The 22,203-nt window shown below is 38.8% G+C and overlaps 1 protein-coding gene across 2 annotated transcripts in view; it reads right to left on the bottom strand.

The window, feature by feature from the left end:
* The window catches only part of LOC139456309 (autism susceptibility gene 2 protein homolog), a 252,368-nt gene extending 234,326 nt beyond the window's left edge, over positions 1-18,042 (bottom strand). For both annotated transcript variants that reach the window (XM_071237934.1, XM_071237935.1), the window contains exon 1: positions 17,637-18,042. In XM_071237934.1, the coding sequence (XP_071094035.1) occupies positions 17,637-17,879 (243 nt within the window). In that variant the 5' untranslated portion in view covers positions 17,880-18,042. The remainder of the gene's footprint in view (positions 1-17,636) is intronic.
* Positions 18,043-22,203: the final 4,161 nt, after the last annotated feature.

Below are 22,203 nucleotides of genomic sequence, written 5' to 3'. Positions count from 1 at the left end.
AGAGAATGAGTTTGATTTTACGCCGCCTTTAGCAATATTCCAGCAATATCACGGTGGCAAACAAAGAAGTAATGAATACTAATGAATTATTCATGTGAAGAAACTTTGACCAACTTTGCTGTCCCCATATTTTTATATTGTTTGATAGGCATTACTTAGAAGCTGACGGATGACAAGGTAGACACAGTCTTGTTTGACAACGGTATAAGGATCTATACGGAAACGTCGCTTTTCACAGTATTAAAGAAGTTGTTATCCATACAATTGTGTCTACCTTGTCATATTTTTGTAATAGAGATTTGGGTAACTAAAGGTGTTGTTGAAGATGAGATGTTGTACAACCTCAAGAGATTTGTATATTTCAGCAATGGACACAGCTGTGTGTGGGTGGTCATCAATGTCAGGTCACGTACATTTCAGCAATGGACACAGCTGTGTGTGGGTGGTCATCAATGTCATGTCACGTACATTTCAGCAATGGACACAGCTGTGTGTGGGTGGTCATCAATGTCATGTCACGTACATTTCAGCAATGGACACAGCTGTGTGTGGGTGGTCATCAATGCCATGTCATGCATATTTCAGAAACATATGGTCATATGTCACCTGACACAGGAACTGTTATAATCAGATATGCCTTTAAAATTAGATCTCAACTCAAAGTATCAAGTAGGTCCAAGTAGGTCGCCATCATCATGTGACTTACATTTGGCAACAGGATCTTTCATCCCTTGCCAAATGGCTGCTGGCAACGCTGAAATACTTAGTCTGTACTGGTGCATACGTAACACTGCTTAATGAGACTAATGAATTGGAAATAAGTACAATTCCAAGTAGTCTAAGATGAGAATGGCTTCTTGGGGTTTGGTATGGATTTTTACATAATAATTTGCAGCCTTAAAACATTACATAGGAGCAAATTGCCTGATTAAGTTAATGCCAACTTTAAAGTGTGATCCTCCTTACTGCGTTGTGGACTTCCCAGCCCATTTCTTAGCCAAGACATTTCAAACAAACATGAAGCATGTACCTCTGTTCCTTCATCCTCACTAGGATCAGCTTCTTATCTTGCTGCCTCATGACCGTATGTGAGAAAAGCATCGCCAATCAATAACCATGAGGATAAGGAAAAGGTCTGATAGTGAAATATTCAGATGTTCTTCAAAGGATAACCATACTTGATCCAAATCTTACATGAATGATAAATTATTGTATGAATCCAAAAGTACAAATGCATGATGTCAATAGTAAATTTCAGCTATTGCAATTGAGAGTTGTATATTTCAAGCACCTGCTATTGACAATGCATATTTCAAGCATCTGTTATCAACAGTTGTATAATATGAAGTGTATGTGTTATTGACAATTGATTATTTCAAGCACAAGCTATTGTTCTTGACAATTCTGTATTTCAAGCATCTGTTATCAATAGTCTTATATTTCAAGCACCTGCTATTGACAATGCATATTTCAAGCATCTGTTATCAATAGTTGTATATATGAAGTGTATGTGTTATTGACAATTGATTATTTCAAGCACAAGCTATTGTTCTTGATAATTCTGTATTTCAAGCATCTGTTATCAATAGTCTTATATTTCAAGCACCTGTTATAGACAATTGTATATTTCAAGCATTTGGTATAGGCAATTGAATATTTCAGGCACCTGCTACAGGCAATTGTATATTTCAGGCTCCTGCTACAGGCAATTGAATACTAGTATTTCAGCACCAACATTTACAAATACACAATTAAGCATGGATGAACCCGTCTCCTCTAGTCAGGAGGCCTTCAGCTGGTGGTCTGTTTAATAAAGAAGCTTCTGCAACTTAACAAAGATGCTTTTCCTAGGTCTCTCACACCATGCCAACCTGAATACTAAGCTACAATCCTATCACACAGCAAATCAGATTCATATGTTCTCAGTCCTGTAATTTCATTTCCCACAGGTTGCCCAACTGACATGAACAAAATGACTTACTTCCATTCCTACATCCTAATGTCCTGTCTCCGGTGAGGGACCATCTCAAGAGTATAAGAATGTGTATCCGAAATGAACTTATGTTTGCCGGACACACATGCAACTGAAAAAAAACCCGGCTCCAATCAATCACTGCAGCCTGATTTATCCCTCTCTAAATTTTATTTAGTGGCCCCCACACTTTTTTAAAAAACTACGAGGCAAGACAGAAGATGGGAGACAGTCGTGAACTGTCAGGCAATACCAGTGATTGATAGGTGGTCCTGTCCCACTCTCCATTGCTGACTACCAGACCTGATGGATGGTCCAGATGGATTGGGCAGTGTTGGTTTTCCCAATCAATATTCGCCCTGAGATGGGGAGTACATTGTGGCTTTACCCTGCTCTGATAGAGGCCTGTCTGTACTACAACCAAACAGATTGTTTGTAGAAGCATGATGTCTAGTCAGATTGTTTCAAGAAGCATCTTGACTAGCCAGACTGTCGCATGAAGCATCTTGACTCATCAGATTGTTTCAAGGAGCTTCTCGTCTAGCCAGATTGTCTCATAAAGCATCTTGTGAAGCCAGATTGTTTCATGAAGCATTTTAAGTGTCTTATCAAGCCAGATTGTCTCAGGAAGCATGTAAATGTCTTATCAAGCCAGATTGTCTCATGAAGGATTTTATCAAGCCAGACTGTCTCATAAAGCATCTTGTCAAGCCAGATTGTCTCATAGAGCATCTTGTCAAGCTAGAGTGTCTCATAAAGCACCTTGTCAAGCCAGAGTGTCTCATGAAGTACCTTGTCAAGCCAGATTGTCTCATGAAGTATCTTGTCAAGCCAGATTGTCTCATGAAGTATCTTGTCAAGCCAGATTGTTTCATAAAAGCATCTTATCAAGCCAGATTGTCTCATGAAGTATCTTGTCAAGCCAGATTGTTTCATAAAAGTATCTTGTCAAGCCAGATTGCCTCATGATGCAAATTGTTTCAAGACTTCTCATCTTGCCTAGCTAATGAAGCATGCTTTACTGTGAACATGTCTCAGCCAGGAGATCCCGTTTCATATTGCTTCCCTGTCATTTCTAATCCGGAGCAGAAGTAATGATGACATGGGCCTAAATAAATCCCACAACCCAGCCACTAAACAAAAGGCCTCTCCATCAGAATAAAATTTGTAATCACAATCAAACAACTACCAAATCAAATACTGCCCAACCACACCAAAGCTTTTCCAACTAGAGGATAGACGAAAATAAACTTGTCACGAAAGTACAGCACCTTGCTACTAAAGCATAAATCAGATGGCAATAACCCACAGTATGGCTCTACTGGCTGCTGGCAGGATTCAACAGGGACTTATAATTCTGCAATGACTGCTGATTTGGACAGCCTCCCTGAAGCTAATAGGGGATAGTAGTCCATTTCCAGCTCCAGCTATCAACCCTGTGATATACATGCAAAAGACATCCGGGGATATAAACATGTTACTGATGCCCTTTCATATCTACTGAAGCAGTTATCAACAGGGTGCGAAACAATGCGTTTATTTCTCATATGCAGGAACGGAAAATTGTAACAGCATTGTTTGGGAAAATACACAAATGAATTGACAATGTTATAAACCTGTTATAGACATGTCTGGATGTCTATTACAAAACTCAATTAAAATATGGCTTGTCTATTTCACTTAAAAGAGCTGATAAAATCTAACTTTATGAAGAAATAAATATTATCTTAACAAAATATTATCCAGAGAAATGGAAATAACTAATTCAAAAACTAACAATCAACATTCACCTAATATTTATAATTTCCATCAACATGATTGATATGATGTGTAACATCTGTTCAACAAGTATCACCATAGACAAATCTACAAACCATAACAATAAAATGAACACGTTTTGTAGGCCAGTGTATTCAGATGCAAATTGAATACAGCACACATGAACAGCTTAATGAATACTAAATAAAACAAAAAATATATACAATTTGAACATTTTGGCATACTAAACAGCTTTCAAAATGACACTATTCTTACTCAAATACTACACGAAACAAGTATATATTTATGTTTCTTTGTCCAAATTTCATTTTCAATTAACAATTCAAATTGACTTATCAATAGCAAGCCAGAAACAAAAAACATTAAACGACTAATTCTGTTGCAATCAATGATTCATGCAATGGGTTTACTGTCGCCTATCTATTACCCTGTCAGCGTATCTGAACAATACACTCTGCTGTCGGTACAAGTCGGGACATACATAACACCAGATTGTGCAGTGAAAGCAAGGCCTGGCATCGGGTTGCTTCCTTATCTTCTCAAGCACTTCAGGCTGATCGCAGATTAACCCGCCGACAGGATAGAGTTTCAATTGTTTGTTGAATTTTTTTCATTAAACATACATTGAGATTGTTTGGTTACTGCAAGGGATAAATGGCAGCTCGTCTCATTTCTTTATTGAACATGACAAAAATTGCCAACATTGCAGTGATTGGAAGCCTTTTTTGTAATGAAAGCTGCACTTATCATTTTTCCCTTGAGGAGAAGTATTTATATGCTAAGACTGTTATCAATCTAAAATCATTTGCCCGGGTCATTTTTCTGGGATTACTAATCCCTGATATCTTGATTTACCAGCTGAAGAGCAAATTAACATTGAGGTCAATCAAAGGGGAGATCACTCTCATTCCCAGAATTCCTGTTTGGATTATCTACTACAGTTTTGAATTTTGACCACGACAGTAGCCCTGTGGACATTTGAAATCAAAAGCACAAAAGCAACAGAATCTGAATTATATTCTCTCGCCAGTGAGGACGTGGGATGAAAATGTCAAGGAGGCCAGGCTGTTCAAATTGAGAGAAGCAAGTTAGTCATAATTGCAGAACAAGATGGCGGTGCAATCAACAAGACCACTTCCGTCAAAACATGATCAGCAAGTATGGCACTTCAACACCACGAGTACATGCAACTCCCGGCCTCTACTGATGTCTGTGATGTACAACCCAGAAGCAACGTGCACTGCGATATGCCTGCAATATGGGCCTGCTTAGCTCATTAAGGCTTGTAGGTCTCTAAAGATTGTTGTTGTGGCTGGCTTAGGCTGCCAACATGAACATGTGAGAGTTGACACTGCATATATTTTGAAGCATCTGATGCATGGGTAAAGCTGGTAATGGCATGTAAATATTCAGATCTTATTCATATGTGTGTGTCTTTGAATGCAGCAATAAGCTTACTGTCTTGTATAATAACCAGGGGGAGAGGTTGAACATCACAGTGGCTACCTGACCCCTGGAGTCCTGGGGATTAATAGTAGGCATTGTCTGCTTTGGGGTCTGTAATGAATATTTGTGATCATAGGTATTGTCTTATCATGGGTTTTTTTTGCATGTATGATCCTGGACTGAATGTGACCAGAGTCCAGATTGTCAAACTGAATCTGAGTGAGTGAGTTTGGTTTTACGCGGCATTTAGCAATATTCCAGCAATATCACGGCGGGGGACACCAGAAATGGGCTTCACACATTGTACCCATGTCGGGAATCGAACCCGGGTCTTCGGCGTGACGAGTGAACGCTTTAACCACTAGGCTACCCCGACCGCCCCAAACTGAATCTGAACAGAGCCAGAGGTGAGGTGAAATGGGGTTTAACATCACATTCGAAATTGTTTCACTGATACACTGACGTGCATGTTTGCGTGCATATGTGCGTGCGTGTCTGCTTGTGTGACTAATGCTGATCTTATAATACTAGCCCTCTGAGATAACATACCGCAGTTTAACATGAATACCCCACTCAGACACAGTATACACCAAGACTCCAAGAAGACCAGTGCTTGTTTTATTTAAGCCCTTCAATGCCGTGCACCAGGCAGGGTAACATCAAGAACCATATTTTAACATCTTTTGGTATGATGCGGCCGGGGATGAAACACCAGACTTCTGCTCTCCAGGCGGACACTCTACCACTAAATCATGGAGGCGATCAAACAGAGCCAGAGAAGTACATCAGCTACATGTAGATGCGGCATCAAACCAATGCAAAGCATGGATTCCTGCAGACAAACCCTGAGCATAAAGAGAACAATGACTGCGATAAATGCTTTTGGAAACGTGATGCCCCTCACTTGCATTATTTGTAAGATAACAAGTTCTCATACAGATCAATTCCTAAGGAAAAACGTTTTCAACAAATAGCAAATAATATTTTTACACCAATCCTAACAGTGTCTTGATATAAAAAGCACAAATGTGACTGTATTTCAGGCATGTAGTATTTGTAAAAAAGGCCAACTGAACAACCACAATGGTAAATCCGGGGATCAGGGTAACAGCAAGCATCTAGCCTGGGCCTTGGCATTTACCTCATGTAACATGCATAAACTGCACTCCATTACCATTCCTCAGCAGTATATCTAAGCCTCTATGTTTTGTGCAGGCATTTTGAGCTGGAGACAAATTGGGCTGAAATCTCCTAAGAATGACAAAACACTCCCACCACTAGCCCCCAATTACTGTAAATTCTGACCTTCTCACACACATACAACACAAATGAAAAAACCTCCACCACAAACCATAATCCCTTCAAGACAGACTTTCAATCAAATGAACTTGGCACATTCTATTCACCGGCAAGGAGAGGAATGTTCAGGTTTATCTCCGTGTACATGCTACGGCTAATATGCGACACATACGACATTAACGCACAGTTAACACAAACAATATGCAAGGGAAACTATTAAAAGATTATGCACCACAAGCCGAGGAATATACACCAAAGTTACGCCTCATTAACTTGACTTAATCACATGTAAACAGCCCTCAGCTGGAACACTGAGCTGAGGGATGAGAGACGGTATAGAGGCATGCAATATACAAGTCAATTACATCCTCACATAACAATAACACTGTGTAACACAGAGAGAACTGTTGTAATAGGTGTGATATTGACAAGTCAGTGACAATATTACTCCCTGGGATATAGAAGGAAGTATGAATAAAGCATGATGTTACAAGATTTATTACATATTAAGTCACAAAATGAACTGTGACTTGTTGCGATATGTATGAAGTTTTTGTAGACACACTTGGAATAAATACTGATTTAAAGCTTACAAGACATGTCTTGCATGGTTGATATGGATTTTATAAATTTTACAAATACTTTTTTTTAACAAAGACTGAAATTTTGTTGTTCTTCCTCCATAAGTAATAGCAAAGTTAATAGACATATAATAACTTACAGTCTTGTGTTTAGTTACTAAGTTTCCATTTTAGAAGAAGTATTATTACTGCCGCATGTTAATGGGATCGGGTGTTCACGTTAGCTGACCTGGTTGATGCCCTTGTATGGCAATTGTGTAGACTGATTCCCATGATGTCGATCACTGTCCAAACTCACATATTTACACACTGCATTCAAACTAGTGGAATATTACTGTGTACAGCATTACACAACAAACAATCAAACAAACAAACAGCATGTTCAGTTAATTTTAAATTTCAAGTACCTATAACATCACCAAATTCACCCTTCCACACACAAAAGTGTAAAATCTGAAAGGGAAAGGGAATCCTTACCAAGATATGCCACTGCTCTGATCTTGTTATCCTACTGATACAGCAATATTCACCTGATCGCAGCAGTTGAGGTACCAAAAAAGATGTTACCCAACTTGAACGTGACACACTTCGATGAAACTTGATGCACATTTACTCTGTCATTTTGGACACAGAAATCTGGTTCAACCAAAAACTATTCACATCAATTAACTTTCAGTAAACAAAGTTCTTAAAAAGAATTTTTTTTTTTGCTTGTGAGAAGATTAGTGTAAATCTGTTTACTTTGTTTGTTGTTTAATGCTGCACTATTCCCACTATACACTGATGTCTTGTAAGTAATCATTGATACATGCCATGATAAAAACAGCACATGGTTGGATACGACATATAATCAACCAAGCCAACACGCCTGACCCCTGATCCATTTAGACACCTCTTGCGACAAGCCTAGCTTGCTGGGGACCATTTCAAGAATAACAAATTGGATCAAGTAAACATGATCAGCCCCAAAATTCTCACTGTGGCAAAGTATGTTTTTTCTGGAGGTTGAACAAGCCACCAGGGCTAGGCCCCCTATATTTAACAAGCCAATCAAACTGCTACTGCTTTTGGGTTCGATTTGATTTCTTGTTACTGATGCAGGAATTGGTATCTCGTCAATGTCTACATACACACGACAATATTGCAACAATACAGCCAGTATATGTGCATCTATTCAATAACTTCAACAGTTAACAGCCATAGTCCCTTGAGGCTTGGAACCTTTCATAACATGTCTACGGTGAATATCACAACATCAGCATTCCCTGTGCAACAATCTCGAAACATGATTCTCAAGCTCTGAAAGCTGGTCTCCATGAAGTGGAATATTATTCAGTCATTCCTGGACAAGTTTCAAGCATGATCACCTGACAAAATGGATATCCCTAAAGATAATACAATTGTTTATTTTAATATACTTGACATTGGTGTCAGTTCTCCAGTTTCTCAAACATATTCACTAACACACAACTGGATAGTAGTATATTTGAGATCCATTCAAAGAGGTCACTCTCTATCCAGTGTTTGAGATTTGCACAAAAGTCAAGAGGTCCTTGTTATAACCCTAATGTTAAAGGTTCAGTATTTAGGGGTCCCTTGAGAGCCCTATTTATTTTAGCACTGCTCAGAACTCACAATGAGGATGATGGGCTCTATAACAATCAACATGTTCAGCAGAGTTTGCTGCAAACTGAGGCCGTATACATTTTTATACCATTTACAAAAACGACCTTGAAAATAGGGGAAAAAATTACTTTTGACTAAAAGGATTTGGGCCGACTGTTTCACAATTAAGTGAAATGTGCAAAACATGGGATTTTTTTCACCAAACAATTATCTTTCAGTATCGTTTTGCAATCGTACTCACGTAATGGTGTGAGCTACGAGTTTCATTTTAATTTAATAGAAGTACTAATCTGAAATTTGAAAATTTGATTATTGTTGTTTTGGATAACCTATATTGAATTTTAGACCAAAAATTATTTTAACCAACTAGCAAAAGATAAAAGGCCTGTTAAATATTACACTGAAACTTCTTTAATCCAGACCATGTTAATCCGGTCCCTGGTTGTGATGAAATCCTGTCTTCACACAATATTTGGGGGGATGCCCCTATATACAGAGAGGAAGAATATTCTGTGATCATGATTTGTCATTCAGGAAATATGTTAATATGGATAATTTCACTGCGGATGACAACCAGAATAAGGAAGGATAAGAATCTCAAAGTGAGTGAGTATGGTTTAACGCCGCTTTTAGCAATATTCCAACAATATCACGGCGGGGGACACCAGAAATAGGCTTCACACATTGTACCCATGTCCGGAATCAAAACCCGGATCTTCGGCATGACGAGCGAAAGCTTTAACCACTAGGCTACCCGACTGCCCCCAAGTATCTCAAAGAGATGTCTTAAACAGAGGATAGTTCTAAAACTGTCAGCACCCCAGTCAGCAATATGACAGCATGTAAATAATCAAGCCCTGACCAGACAAACCAGTGACTGATATCATGAGCATCAATCCATGCAGTTGGGTATGCTGTTGCTGAGGACAAACACTAGGTTTTTCAAACTCTCTCTCTCTCTCTCTCTCTCTCTCTCTTTTTGAAATGTGCTGGGTAAAGTTGTATTAAGTCTTTCAAGCCTATAAACATACTCATTTCATAACAGCTCCATAATATAATATGAACTTCAACACCACTTCAATTAATCCTTATATATTTCATTACAATATCAGAAGTCCAAAGGTGATATCCCTGTAAACAGTGGCTGTTGATTACCTGCTTTGCTAACATGAAAATAGTTGCGGAGGTGATGTATGCAGCTGATGTGTCACAACAGCCCTCACACTGACATATTTCACATTCAGATGAAGGAAACATAGCTGCAATACCCACCTAACTGACAGAAACCATTAACAATGCACAGGGGTGTTTGTTAAACATTGTAAAACACATGCACTATGCAACATTGTCAATCAGGCCTTTTAAAAAATACCCTTGTTTCCACTACCAGTCCTATCCTAATTTTTGCACTGTTAATAGTAGCACAAACTTTCTTCTCAAAAACCAGGAAAATATAACTCCAGGGCAAAAATGACATTTTTTCAAGCATTTGGCCAAAATAAGAATTCATCTTGCCCCAAACAAAGACAACACACTGGCACTCACATAATAAGAACATTCAGTGCTAAATTATTTCACCCATTTGCAGACCAACAGATACAAGGCAAATTTTCCAACCAAAACGTATCAGTTTGTACACTGTACTCGTGCAACCTGCAACAACTTCTGTAGGACAGTGTATACAAGATATTATGGGTCTTTGAAATTCACGCTTGTCCGGGACAACAAAATTCAAGTAAACTATGCCAAGGATAAGTAAAAATCCAGTGATGGTAGTCCTCAATGACTAGTAACATTTGAGTGCTATTAACCACTTCTCGATGCAGGACAAACAACAAACACTGAGGACTAGTGAGTGACTGAGTATGGTTTTACGCCGCTTTTAGCAATATTTCAGCAATATCACGGCGGGGGACACCAGAAATGGGCTTCACACATAGTACCCATGTCGGGAATTGAACCCGGGTCTTCGGCGTGACGAGCAAACGCTTTAACCACTAGGCTACCCGACCGCCCCCTGAGGACAAGTGAAATAAGGTTTGAAATGGTCTGGACTAGTCATAAAACAGGGTTAGAAACTAGCAGTTTTCGGCCACTAGTCCTTATAGTGATAACATATAGCAAAACCCTTACAAAGGGCAAATTTCTACTAGTCCGTATGAAACCTTTACCATTGGGCAGTTTAGCAAGGACTATATGCCTAGTGCCAATTTCTAACGCTGTAAAATATTCCACCTTTTCCAAGGCTGCAAATTATAGACATCCTGAATCAACAAACCTTGTCATGTATAACTTCAAAGTCACTCACCCTGTGAACTAGGCTTAACTAGATAAAGGCAAACAAAAAATGTCATTCATAGATTCAAGGGCAACATTAACACCAGCTTGAATCAACAATAACTGAACTGATTCACTTCTGATATCAGTAAATTTTCCCAATGAATGAGATAACACAACAGTTAGGTATTAGTGCAATGTCCGAGCTAAATACAGTGAACATTATCAATGACAATTGTCCAATTCCACCTTGACAACATATGTAACTAACAAATACATGGACTAAATCAAATTCAAGATACTCAGATCAAGTACAGTTACAATACATATTTAATAACACAATCCTCAGTTCAGTGGTGTTGATAGATTTTGGCAAGATTGTACTTGAAAAATCATTATGAAATTTAGAAACACTCCAACACCCTGACATGCTTCGCAAAATATATTGATTACAGAAGTAAGACAATACCTAACCATCATAGTATTCACAAACATCAATACAGACTTCATAAGTGTACCAAACATAGTGAAGTTGAAATAAAAAAAATTTAAGTTTCAGTTGCTACGAAGTAAAATATCATTATTAATAATGTGAAAGATCACATAATCATATTCAATACATCTTGAAACATCATGAATAAACACACTATATGAAGAGTATGTTTAACACAGAAAAGCACATAACGCCAACTGAAAGAATTAGATTGAAATAAAACGCAACATACAAGTAATGTATATTTCATTCTGAAATTGACACTGTTATCAACATGGTATGCTTAAGGCACATTGCTGTAGACAATGTTATATTTCAAGATAGAGCCTTATCATGCTAATTGTATAAATGAAAAACCTTATAAATAAAATATATACTGATTAGTAGCTATGGATTGGAGAAATGTTAGAAACGGCATATTTCTACTTTTCGCGACCAGTAACAGATTAAAGTGGTATATTTCCTAATGAATAAAGAAAACACACTATTGTTATTTCAATAGCAAGGTGTCTGATGGAATTAACAGGTGGACACACAAAGGAAGATTTGCCAGAGAAACGACTGCTCTATAACAAGTCACTGATTCTATTCAATAGACGAATGAACTGCATGCATAACAATCAGCTGTGTGCTGTTACACAGGGTAGTCGATTTCTTGCCTGGTCCTAGGTTATGTATTACTGAATAAGTCCAGTTGTTCATTACAAAAGCTGGCCGCCTCATTGGCTGAGGGCTCACTGACAGACCTTCGATTGCTATGGGTCAGTGGAAGTGGGTGGACATTACGCAACGTTAATTACTGGCTTCCATTCACCTTTGAAATAACACATTACAGGACAATACACTTGATAAATGCAATTAACTATTTTATTGCTTTATCAGAATTGGTTGTTTCACTGACTTCTAGGAAGGAATATATATACTGTACAAAAAAAGTTAGGGGCTATTATTTTTGTAGTGACTACTGAGCACACAGCTTACATAAAATACCCCCCCCCCTCCAAATATTCACGACCCTTAACTTTTATTTGTTCAGTACACTTATGTGAATGCAGTGACTAGGTGGTGGAGACATTTACTTTGGTAGTGTGTAACATAACTGAAGCCTGCTAGCTATTAAGAACTTGTGAAATGCTGTTGTGTGCTTGACTGGTTTATACCATTCTTTTAACAACGTGAACATTTTCATGAAGCACATAGACTGGGCTAAGATGATTTCCACCACGAAATCATTTCAAAGTACATGTTCACACATACTTGAATACTCCAAAGAAGTGTTTCAGTATTTAAAGGCGAGGTGCAATATCTTTTGGGCTGTGTCTAAGTTCCTGACAAACGATTATGACAAGATATTAGGCCCAGTATATATCCTCAACAATAAAAATTAGGGAACATGACCATTTTGAGGCAAATCTCTTTTGTGGTGAAAGACAGCACACAATTTCAATATAATATTCCCCAAACTATTTAGGAACATGACCATTTTGAGGCAAATCTCTTTTGTGGTGAAAGACAGCACACAATTTCAATATAATATTCCCCAAACTATTTATGATCCCTAACTTTATTTGTTCAGTATTTCCGTATTCGACGTAATAAGCGCCCATGGTGATATTTGCTAATATATTGGCTAGTGAACAATCCCAATTAGCACCCTTCCGATTGATCAATGTACACAAGTCTTATTTATTTGTGTATAATACACACTCATGTGTTATATGCACCCTTCATTACAGGCAGTTCAATTCTGGAAAAATATATCTGGCATGTATAGTATGCACAGACTTTTCCTGTATCATTTCAGGCTGTCAGCATAAACCAAGAAATTGATGATCTTTCACCAAAATTATATTCTAATAAGAGCCCCTATTTCTAATTTTGAGAGTGCCCTGGGTGCTTATTGTGTTGAATATGGTATACATTACAGTTTCGAAACAAAGGAGGTCCTCAGGTTCATGAGGTTTGCCACTAGAACATCGGAACATAGGGACCCCTAAATCAATTACCACTGGGCTTATGACAACCCCTTGACTTTACCTTAACATGGGCCAAGTACATCATTATCAACATCTTAAACCAACTTGATGAGGATCTTTGCTGGAGCTAATAACGACAAAAAGCTGCCTTGGCACTGACAAGTATACAACAACGCTTTCATCATGGCACTACCATAACATCATCACAATGTTTCTGCAGCTGGAGAGATAAGGCTGTTTGTATTCTAAACAGAAAAACTAAGTCATTGTCACAGAGGAAGATGCTTGAAATAACTTGGTGAATTCCCGAGACACCTACAAACTGAGGAAGCAGGGAGGAGTGGGTCATAAGGGTAAGTGAGTATGGTTTTACGCCACTTTTAGCAATATTCCAGCAATATCACGGCGGGGAACACAAGAAATGTGCTTCACACATTGTACCCATGTCGGGAATCGAACCAGGGTCTTCGGCGTACCACGCAAATGCTTTAACCAGTAGGCTTTCCAACTGCCCCAGGGGTCATTAAGTGAGAATGTGCATATGAAAATTTCTTTTTAGTACAACAGAATCCTGTTAATCACCAAAACACTGAACATGGAAAGAGAAATATCCAATATATCACAGAACATGTTAATCTAGACACCATACAGAGCTGCACCATCCATATTACATACACAGACATTTAAAATACAGAGAGAAATAGACAACATATGCCAGAACATGACAATCTAGACAAAATGGATAGAAGCTTTACCATCCATATTAATCTGATTCTACGCACACCATGTCAATAGGACTCTCTAATAATCAGCAGTAACAGTAGTGTTATAAATAAAGGAAGGGGTTATTTTGGGCTTTGTTAGGCTTTATTAATAAAGGGACCCCTCCTAAATCTTTACTTACACGAATGATGACAAGCACGACAAGAACTCCCCCAGCTGTCAAACACCGGTGGTGAGGAATGGGACTCATCTCGCAATCCAGATTTCACATTATATGCATTCTGTTACACAGTATTTCAAAATGTCCTTCCTTCAGAGACTTGGTGTCTCTACTCATTATTTACAACAGAACATTATCAACAAGCTATTTCAACTTGAGAGTTGTTGATTTTATGGGCTTCTGTTGTGAGGTGTGAATCTGTGAGCTTCATCCAATATTCACATTTGTGATTTTCTTACCAAAAGTTCGTCTGGTTTTGCGCTGTTTCGAGTGAGTGAGTGAGTATGGTTTAACGCCGCTTTTAGCAATATTCCAGGCAATATCGCGGCGGAGCACACCAGAAATGCGCTTCACACATTGTACCCATGTCGGGAATCCGGGTCTTCAGCATGAAGAGCGAACGATTTAACCACTAGGCTACCCGACCACCCCTCAACACAGACAGATTCACATGAGAGTGTGTGTGTGTGTTGTTTAACGCTACCCGACCGCCCCTACGCTGTTTCGAACAGTATTCAGTTATATGATGCGGTGTGTGACTTGAGCATCTTGTCTGAAGCCAGAGTCAAGTAAAATTCTGTCCTGTCAAGTAAGCTCAGCTGGTAACTGTCAACATAATATTACAACAATGTACTGTAAATGATGCAAAGAGATGTTTAAGCTTCCAGACTCAAACCTTTCAGCAAAGACTGATGACGGTGATCACCTTCGGGAAAAACTCACACACAAACTCCTCATCAGTAGGCACATGGAGACAAAAGGTGATGTGAAATGGGTTTTATAGTTGTGTTCCAAGATAATTGCACTCATAACAACGAGAAAGCATGTGTGTATGGCTGCTTGTAATAACTACTCTAGACTATCGGCGGTTATATTTTGCCAGACTCTTTACACACCAAGACGCAGTTTAACATGGATGCACCACTCAGACACAGTATACTAACTCCGAGCCGACCAGTCCTTGTTTTATCCCCTTAATGCCGAGCGCCAGGCAGGGTAACAACAAGTACCATCTTTCGGTATAAAGCAGCCTGGGATCGAACTACCAGCTTTCTGCTCTCAGGGCAGATGCTCTATCCACTAGACAACGGAGGCAGAGCTTCATCAGTAGGTACTTGGGGACAATAGTACTGACTGGGGATGAATACTTCGTGGGTAATTCATGGCCTTAATAATAAGCATGTATGTTAAAGAAATCTGTTTCTTGGTTTATCATAAACAAGATAACTACATAGGGGTTGTAAGGAGCAGTGCCATAGCATTATGTTCACATTATGTTCTCTTGGTGCAAGATGAGTGGCACATAGAAATTGCAAATGATAAGGAATATTTTATGGATACAAAATGCTGTAACAATTTGATATATTTCTCCACCTAGTGCTCAACATGAGTTACAAGAACCCTGAAGTATACTAAAACGTCACAAATAAAGATGTTTAACAAAATATTCTTGTCTGAATTTACATACATGAATGTCAGGTGCAGTATTGCTAATTATGCCTTGAATAAACCTGTGTTAGAAATTGGCACTAGTCCTCTAGTCCTTGCCAAACTGTCCAATAGTTAAGAGATCATAAGGACTAGTAGAAATAAGCCATTTTAAGGGTTTTGCTATATGTTATCTTTATAAGGACTAGTGGACTAAAAATGTTACCATGGTTTCTACCGCTGTGAGTGATACTGAATTGTTCGAAATTAAGCATGAAAGATAAAGGGTCCTTATCATATAAAGAGAGAAATCTGGGGGTACCCAGATACAACACTGCACAAGCAAACCCTACAGACCCCATGACCCGCTAAATTAGGAACACTGTATTTGTACTATAAACACCTCAAGTAGCAAGAAACGTTAAGATAATTGGATTATGCTTTTAAAATCTATAGGTTTGACTTGTCATTGGTTAAAAGAGTAGAATAATTTTGAAGATAACTTTACCATTTTCCGAACATTAGATGTCACTTTGAAACAACTTGTTCAGCACCGACACAAGTCTTAAATAACTCTAGGTCTCTGGTGTGACTTCAAGTGTTCAAATAGTTAGGATGCTTGTTTATCTATTATTTATCTGGGATTAACAGTAGGTGACAAGGATCTTTAAGACAAATGGCTGAGAAGAAAAGAATACACTGATCACATGAAATCTAACAGTATATGTAGTACAACACATGAGCGTTTGTATACTAAAGGGCACTTTATATGTAATTTGCAAGTTTAAATGTTTGACATCAAAGTAAACACTGTGGTAATGAATCAGCTTTGAGAAAAAACAAATTTAGGATACTTTAACCTTTCCAATAAAATCATTTTGTGTTTGTATACCACTTTCCTCCTTGCTGACACAGTAAAATATCAAAATACTGCAATATTATATTCACATGGCATATTCATAACTCGCCTTTTCATTTTGCCCATGAATTTGTATTGACTTAAGTAGAGTCAATATAGTTATTGCAAATCAATTTTTCTGCCTATCTGATTATGGGTTAGGCATTGCTTTCATCAGACCAGCAGTATTTGCAAAATCAATTGTTATCAAAACAAGATGTCAATTAAAAGCAAATAACAGTGAAGGGTTCAAAATGGCCTAAACATTAGTGGACAGGTACACTTGATAATCATATACAGGTAGACAGGTGCGATATGTATTGTAACTGCTATGTAATGATTTGAATTAATTCACTGTGATAAACATGGTTGATTGTTGCCTAACAGGGGTATTTCACACTTGTGTAAACTTGTCAATTTCTTGGTAATACACACAGGTGAAATATACATATCCGCGGTGAAAGGTGCAACGCCCCTGGTTAAATATCAACGAAATCGGACGTTAATGAGGCGAATTAACTCCCCTGTTTAGATTAATGATAATTGAGGTAGTCATTGCGGAAGTAGAATGAACAAGGAGATATGATTTTTAATCTTTAATTCTAAGTATCTCTACAGCTGATCTGGTGGCCTCTGATAGACCTCTTACCGCCTCACGAGCCAGTTGAAACGTGCCCGGAAATCGACAGGCAGAAACTGACACAAGCACACAAAAGACGGGGGATGCATGCAGGTGCGCTAAAATAGGATGGTGGGGAAGCGATCGATGATTTAATCCAAACCCCCCTCAGTATATAAACAAATGTGGAACATACCAGAGCACGCACGTGTATTTCAGACATATGGGCTAGCTGGCAACATCACCGTCTTTGTTGTATGTGCTAGCGATCTTGGCTAGAGCAGTCAATGAACACTTACCTCCAAATCTTCCAGGCTTTTGAAGCTGACTATAGCAAAACCGTCGATGATATCCTCTTCTACTGAACTGTTTCTTCGTCTCCTGGGCTTGCCACGCCCCTTATCCTTGCTAGTGCGGGGTGGAGACTCATCTCCTTCGTCCCCACTAGCATCTTGTGTACCCTGTTTTTCCTGCTGCAACTGATATGCTCTCTCACGCCGCCTGTTCCGCTGAAAGCGCTGTGGTTTAGGTTCGGTCTCCATCGAAACTCCGTTCTAACTGGAGCCAAACCACACAAAAAATTGCCACATCAGCTACTACAGAGGTTTAACTAGATGATACGGTACTCCAAAATGGAAATATATCCACTTAGCGTGTAGAAATCCTCAGAAAACTGAAGCGATCGTATCTTCCAAGTGAACACGATTGTTCAAATGGCGGAGCACACAATATGGCCGAACAACGCAGCTGTCTCCTTCCGCTGGGGCACAGCTAGATATAGTGCGCTGTGAATGAAAGAAGAGCCCTATTTCTACATCGTTCCTTTGCGGTTTCCAAAGTTCGCCGTTGGATTTTTACTGTTTATATTGTTTCTCTGTCACAACCAAGAGTTAGTTATAGATCGGTCAGGATTACCTCGTATCGCGCGTTTAAAACTTAGACGTGAAAGTTGCGGACGTTAAGCTATTGAGCAGATATCTGAGGACACTGAACAGATTCATGTGAAATGTACTCAGCTTACTCTCAGTCGATTTTTTTAAAATGTCAATAAATCTGTAAACCCTTTATTTCAAGGAATTTTTTAATGATTGATTCCGGTTATGAATTTATTGATATAAGTGTATTCTTTTCTATCAATCAGAAAAAAAATGATACACAATATTAATGAAATCAAAGTTAAGAAGAAGATATACTTTCCTAATTACATTTTATGTCTTTGTTTTAATGGATTTTGATTAACAAGCTAATATTATTTACTCATCCGTTATGACAGTTTATTAGTGCAACATCATAAATGTCAATATTTTTTTAATTCTTATTTATTATATCACATCATGTAAAGTAATTTAAATCCTTTCGAGCTACTTACACAAACGGTTATTGATTACCTCATAAGATCAATCAATCAGTCACTTCGATTAATCAAGGGTAGCGGGTTAGAAACAATAGGCTGATAAGGCGCAGCGGAGTGCAAATATCGATGTGATGTTAGTCCGAGTTTTTAATAGCAGTATCATTGGAAAACGCTTGGAGAGGGTGAACCGATCAGAAGGGGAGGAGGGGGAGGGGGGGGGGGGGGGGGGTGTCTAACAACACCCCCTCCACCCAGCCCCGCTCCACTCTCACGACTCGGTCACCAAAGAAAGAAAAAAAATAAAAAAATATTTAAAATGAAACATATACACCTATTCCATCATGAGATTTAAAAATGAATTACTTTATGATAGCACGCATGTAGTCTCCTTTGTAATTTTAATCCTGAGCGAAACAATATCACACAAAAATGTTTTCTTATAAATGAACGACTTTCCTTATTTATAGTGTTATATGTTTGCTTTGAGTTTCATAGAGCCCCTGCTGGTATTATCAAATGACACATCATTTATTACAGCTTATTTTATCGATTTATGATTCCCAAGTCGCAAGAACACACCACATCAACGCAAGCTTCGACCCGTTCTAAAGTACTTGTGTTAACGTTGAGATGCAGTATATATAAATAAACGTTTTATCTTTTGCTACTTACATTACCTATGATGTGATAATACTTATCGCACTTAGCTATCTGAAATCTGAATGACTGTCCGTAAGATGAGCTGTCATTGTTTACAATGACAACCAAGGTATTTAAAGTGGCGTAGTAATACACGTGTTTATTTCAGTGTTATGAGAAGTGACGATTATAGTATGAGAGATTATTGCTCATATTTACGCAAGGCGATAATAACTTGATCTCACCATGCTTAAAAATACTTCTTCAGATGACATGTTAACTCATGTAATGACTTGATCATTGTTAGCGAACGAAGGTAGATCTTGTGTTCTGTGAAAGAATATCTGTTTTTATCCTTTTATACTGTATTGACTTCCACATATGCATTTCAATGAGAGAGTATTAATTAAAAAAATGTTTGTTATCATTACCGGCAGCTTAAATATTATATAATTACCGCCGGCCTTATTTTAAGGGAATTTGTTTTTTTACATGAGCTAAATCTAACAATGAAAGAGGTAATTAGGATATGAATATTTATATGTCCTTGTTTGTTTGTTTGTTTGTTGTTCAACGTCGCACTCAGCAATATTCCAGCTATATGACGGCGGTCTGTAAATACTAGTAATCGAGTCTGGACCAGACAATCCAGTGACTGACATCATGAACATCGTTCCACACAATTGGGATACGAGGACATCAACCAAGAAAAGTGAAAAGTGATTGCATAAAATGTTAGTTTACATATGAAATGGGTGATTTGTCATATTTTCAGCCACGTATTTGTCAGGACGTGACCAGTAACTAGATATGTTTAGACTATTCACGTATGCATGCATGCCTATATAGGGAAGTCCCGCTGCTGTCGTGATATGTCGCCCGTTGTTGTTGATGATTATTGTAGTATAGGTTACACTGATGGATGTTTTATAGCCCTGCACCATGACTGTGGAATTTATATTTTTTTACTAAAAGCCAAGGCAAGTCTAGATCAAACGAACCAAGTATAGTTTGCTTGATTCCACAGAAGAGGCAAGGTTCGAATTTTTTTCGAAAAAATGTTTTTATTATTTCAATGATTTTAAATCATTGACTAAGTGTTAGCCTTGTGGTTTAGTAGTGATGATACTGGTTGTTGTAGTTACAATGACGGTAGTTGTAGTTGTGATGTTGGTGCTGGTGCTGGTGCTGGTGCTGGTCGTTATAGTTAGAATTAGAATGAATGTGGTGGTTGTAGCAGTGGTGACGATGGTGCTGGTGGTTGAAGAAGTGGTGTTGGTGAAGTGTCACTGAAAATCTTCTGGGCTATGCTAGCCTTATATTGTTTCCTGGAAATATTCTGCCTGCAGGGCGTCTTCGTGACAGTGAGTTGGTGATGGTCGTACTAGCCGCGACTTTGGTTCTGGTGGTTGAAGAAGTGGAGAATGGTTTTGGTGGCTGTAGTAGCGATGATGATGGTTGTAGCAGACACCATTATTCTAGATGCATCATCACCACCACCACCATCAACTCTACCATCACCACATCATCACTACCATCATTATCACAACCGCCATCGCCACAGCCATCACCACAACACCATCACCGTCATCATCACCACCACCATCATCACCATCATCATCACCACCACCATCATCATCACCACCACCACCATCCTCCTCATCACCATCATCATCACCACCACCACCATCATCATCACCACCACCACCATCATCATCACCACCACCACCATCATCATCACCTCAACACCATCATCATCATCACCACCACCATCATCATCACCACAACCACCATCATCATCACCGTGCACATCATCATCATCACCATCATCACCACAACCACCATCACCACAACACCATCATCACCACCATCATCATCACCATCCTCATCTCCATCATCATCATGATGTTGGTGATGGTGATATTGGTGATGGTGTTGGTGTTGAGGATGGTGATAGTGGTGGCGGCGATGGTGGTGTGGTGGTGATGCTGATGAGGTTGTGGGTTGGTGCAGTCGGAATTATGGTGGTGTTGATGTTGAAGGTTGTAGTTATGATGATGATGATGATTGTATACATAGTGGTTAGAATGGTGATGGTTAGTAGTGATGATGATTGTGGTTGTATGGTGGTTACCAGCCAGACTTACAATGGTCTATCGATCACAGCCTACATGAAATAAGCCTTCAAATGACCATCGAATATCAAAACTACAAATGAGTGAGTGAGTTGGGTTTAACGACGCTTTTAACAGTATTCCAGTTAAATAACGGCGTGTCAGCTTAATGTGGGAGTAAAGCCCATAGTGATACAGGTCTCAGACGTTTACCACTGAAACGTGAAGCCCACGAGTACAGGTATGGTGCTGACAAACTTAGAAACATAATCGGGGCGAACCCGGGATTCGAACCCACAATCATAGGTTTCTGTCCTGCCCAAGGGACGCAACTCTGCACAGCGACTCGCGGCGCCTTAGACGACTGGGCCACCCGATCCCCCCTCAAAACTACAAGAAATATGTCCTTCAACTGGACACATGTTTGTAACAGATAACATTTCTTCAACAATTTGGACATATTATCTTCGGAGCAGGAGTGCCTCTCAACCGTAAATCTATATATTTCTAAAATTCTAGAAGGATTTTTTTTCACTTAAAGTAAGACAGGCAACCCGACCCCCAGCTGAAAGTCTTTATTTTTTCTAGCTCTATAAACACCACACCCTTAAAATCGGAGCTACTCAGGTGGCAGTCGGGTTTGTTGACTACAAAGTCACGCCGGAGCCCTAATATGGGTGAGTTTCAATGGTTTAAGCCAACATTTCTGTTAAACGCTTCCTGTGCGAGGCAAAGGTGTCATTTTCAACCCAAGGTACA

This window comes from Haliotis cracherodii, unplaced genomic scaffold (assembly GCF_022045235.1).
Source record: "Haliotis cracherodii isolate W230 unplaced genomic scaffold, xgHalCrac1.p SCAF_11, whole genome shotgun sequence".
NCBI lineage: Eukaryota > Metazoa > Mollusca > Gastropoda > Lepetellida > Haliotidae > Haliotis > Haliotis cracherodii.
Note: the sequence above shows the minus strand (reverse complement) of the source record. Positions and strands in the feature narration are given on the sequence as shown.